The following is a 3,782-nucleotide window of genomic DNA, read 5'->3' on the forward strand; positions in this document are numbered from 1 at the left end:
CCACATAAAATTGAGTAGTGAAATTCTTAGTTAATGAAATAAATTCTTAACCAACTAGTTAAATTTTTAACTGAAGATAAATTATTAACGATACATGGAGTAGTTGACTCTGTAGTTAAAAAAATAATAATCCTCAACAAAGAGCTAAATTTTGATTTTAAAAAACTGGGTTCACAACTAAAATGATGAATCACAGCCAAAACAATTTTTTTTAATATACAGTAGTAAATCCAAAACAGTTGAATTAAATAAGAAATAAAAAATTTCATGAAAATAGTTGATTCATCAGACAAAACAGATCAATTCGGAACGAAACTGTTGTTATTTTTATTTGCACTTGGAATTCCCTGAACTGTAGAAACCTGAAATTGAATTGTATTCAATATTTTAGATTTGTTTGTTTCATTCCTAAACACCCTAGTTAAGGATGAATTAAAGTTATCTTAAGTTGAGAAATGAGCATTGTTAAAAATTATTAATAAAATTACAAATAATACTGCCATTATTAATTATAATTAATACTGGAAGAGAACTGAAGTTCATTCATTGAATTTGTAGGTCAGAATTGATCTTTTTAGGTTAAAAATGCAACTATCTGGTTTAAAATGTGTATTGTTTAGTCAAAAATTAATCACCTTTGCTGTTGAAAATGCATCTCTAGTTTCAACGTGGGTGGAATATTCGCATTTTTTTCTTGTATTCGAGCGTTTTTCATTTAAATTCAAATATCATTAATTACACTTTTCGTTGAGAAATCATCTTTTCTGTTTGCAAATTAAACTAGCGGCTAGAAAGTTTGTTTAAAATAATAACTTTGTTTAAAATAATTTGTTCTTGTTGTGAAGATTCGTCATTTTGTTGAAAATTCAACTTTATTTAACCAGTTTCTTTAAACTGAAAATGTAACTATTCCGTTATTAGTTAAAAACTTAAATTTTTAATTTGTAATTGATGTTTTCTATTGGAAAATTCAAATATTTTGTTGACGATTAAACTATGTTTTTTAAACTGGTATTTTGATGAATTAACTATTTTTTGAGTTCAAATTAAAATAATTCGTCCTTGAAATATCAACTTTGACAGGCTTCGCTGAGAATTTTTTTTTTTTAGAACTGAACTAGGTTGGACCTTTAAAAAAAGGTTTTTTCGGCTCTTTCAGCGTTATTAAAATATTACAGTAATCTTTCAATTATTTTTACATTATTCTATATTTCAGCTTCTGAAATATAACAAAATTATGAACTTCTATTTTCAAAAGTCAGAATCTCTATCGAAGTAGAGTTTGATATTTTTTTTAAACTAAATTTATTTAAAAGATAAATGACAGAAAAATAGTTACGCAAAGTGGAGGGCAGAACACTTTATTTCCAATTTGCGTAGGTTTAGTTCAATGCTCATTTTTGAACTCAAGATAGCTTTTGCAAATCCTTAAAAATAAGAATTTATTCATTTCAATAAGGAAAGTTCTTATTCAAAAGACCGAAAATCCACATTCCGAAAATAACATTGGAAAACTGCTGAGCATAGAGAAACCCCGTGATCCAGAAAATTGAGGTTAGGATCCCAACTTTCAGTTTCAGTAGCAGTACGCTATTACTGACCAAATTTTAGTTCCCCGACAAATAAAAACGAGTTGATTTCTCCCTTGAAATTGAATAAATCGTCGTTGAATTGTTCCAAAATAGAAATAAGAATGCGGACGAATTTCCCGATTTGGGGGGAGTGATTTAGGAGTTGATTTAAAATCGGAACCTGTCCAAATCTGTCAAACCGATCGGTGTTGAGAAGCCTGTCTCTTATGCGTGATGATGATCGTGCATTAAAAGTGCGGAATTATTTATAATGTAAAAAAATAGTAGATCACAACCGGTTCAACTCACCTGCGTTTACTACGTCGAGGGTGCCCGCTAAATATAGCAGACCGAGCATTAAGAAGGCAGCCTGGGTCCTCATCTCGCTGGTGATGACGATACCTAGGTCGCTCGACGTTATCCCTGACACACCACAAACACACTCACACAATCCCACACGCACTTTTCTGCTACAACGGTCTTCGTGTCACTCGATCCAGCGTGAGATGTTTCTTAAAATCGTATAATTGTGAAAAAAATTATACGAGACGAGGCCCACGAAAAATCCGCCTTGTCTACTAGCCGTCACCACCACCTCCACCACCACAGTTTTTTTCCTTCTCGGGCACTAACAGTGCTACCACCACAATCACTTAAAGGCACGAAAAGAGACGAGAGGAACGAGAAATAACGAAGGAAATTCACCTTAACGTCAAATGCCAGCGCGAGTTTTACGTCACACAGTTTAGAGTAAGAATCCTGGAATCGGTTTCGCGATCACTGTCTTTCGATATGAAGAGAGGAAGCTTTATCTTATCATTCACACGGAATCACTGGGAATCACTGATCAAACTTTGAGGGGGAACGGACGCCCTGAAATCTAAAATCGAAAGCCAAACGTTCGAAACACGAGTACGGCAAGGCCGCGGGAAATGGCCGCCGTCGTCTGCTAGGCTCTCATTCTCTTTCCTTCTCTTTCTTTTCCCGAGTTCGTGCGCACGAGTCTGTCTCTCTCGTGTGAGGCAGGGACGTGGTTGGAATTTTGTAAAATGGGAGAATTATATTAGATGGGCAATAGGGTGGCCATTATTCGTCATTTTTCGAATTTCTTTTCTGTCACCCACAAGGGCGGATCCAGACATTTTTTCTCATTGGGCGATTGTGAGTTTTCTTCAACAAATGGATGTGAAAAGGGATGGGGGCTTTTCAATGATTTAAAAGGAATTTTACAATAATGTCTTTCAACTGATTTATAGAAAATTCGCTGTTTTGCTTGGAAATGCAACAATTTTGTCATAATTTAAATTTTATTGTTGAAAGTTCCTAATTTTAGTTGAAAATTCAACTATTTGGTTGTGAATTCATTTGATTTGTAAAAAATCGGTCTTTTTTGCTTGAAAATGCAGAAATTTGGTCAAAAATTCAAATTTTATTGTTGACGACTCATCATTTTAGTTAAAAAATGAACTAATTGTTTATGATTTAACTGTTTTAAAAAATCGTCTTTTTGCTTTAAAGATTCAAACAATTTGGTGAAAGATTTTAAAAAACTGATATTTTTTAGGCTAAAAATTCAACTGTTTGGTTAAAAATGCATTCATTTTGTTGTAATATCATGTTAACCAATTATTCACCTGAAAATGTTGACCACAAAAATGGTATTATTGTATAATTAATAAACATAGAATTTTTTGTTTGTTAAAAATTCATCTTCTTGGTGAAAATTTCATCATTTTGGTTGAAAATTCATTTGTTTGGTTGAAAATTATAAACAAAATTTTTTTAATGTATTGTTTTTACTTGAAATTTCATATATTTTGTTAAAAATTTGTCACTTCTGCTAGAAAATTGGTTGGGAGTTTATTTTAGTGGTTAAAGATTCCTCATTTTTGTTGAATATTCATGCATTTTTGTTCAAATTCATGTCTATTGGTACAAAATTAATCTTATTGGTTGAAAGTTTTATGTTTTTAGCTGTACATTAATTTCTTCGGTTAAAAGTTTAACCCAGAAGAAAAATTTATAATGCTCAGAAAAAATGAAAAATTATGTTAAAGTATAAAAGCATGAAAAAATAGAGAAATCAAATTGTTGAATTTTCAACTGAAAACTATTAACTTTCAATAAAGTTTTCAGTTTATTGAATATTTGAATTGAAGTCTTAAAAATCATACAAGTCGAAACTTTACTGGGCTACTACAGTTCTTCACC

The 3,782-nt window shown here is 31.5% G+C and overlaps 1 protein-coding gene across 1 annotated transcript in view; it reads right to left on the bottom strand.

Moving 5' to 3' along the window:
- Positions 1 to 2,499, bottom strand: part of LOC117177546 (basigin) — a 139,025-nt gene extending 136,526 nt beyond the window's left edge. Inside the window, exon 1 of the mRNA XM_033368337.1 lies at positions 1,881 to 2,499. Within this exon, the coding sequence (XP_033224228.1) occupies positions 1,881 to 1,953 (73 nt within the window). The 5' untranslated portion in view covers positions 1,954 to 2,499. The remainder of the gene's footprint in view (positions 1 to 1,880) is intronic.
- Positions 2,500 to 3,782: the final 1,283 nt, after the last annotated feature.

This window comes from Belonocnema kinseyi, chromosome 7, assembly GCF_010883055.1.
Source record: "Belonocnema kinseyi isolate 2016_QV_RU_SX_M_011 chromosome 7, B_treatae_v1, whole genome shotgun sequence".
Taxonomy (NCBI): domain Eukaryota; kingdom Metazoa; phylum Arthropoda; class Insecta; order Hymenoptera; family Cynipidae; genus Belonocnema; species Belonocnema kinseyi.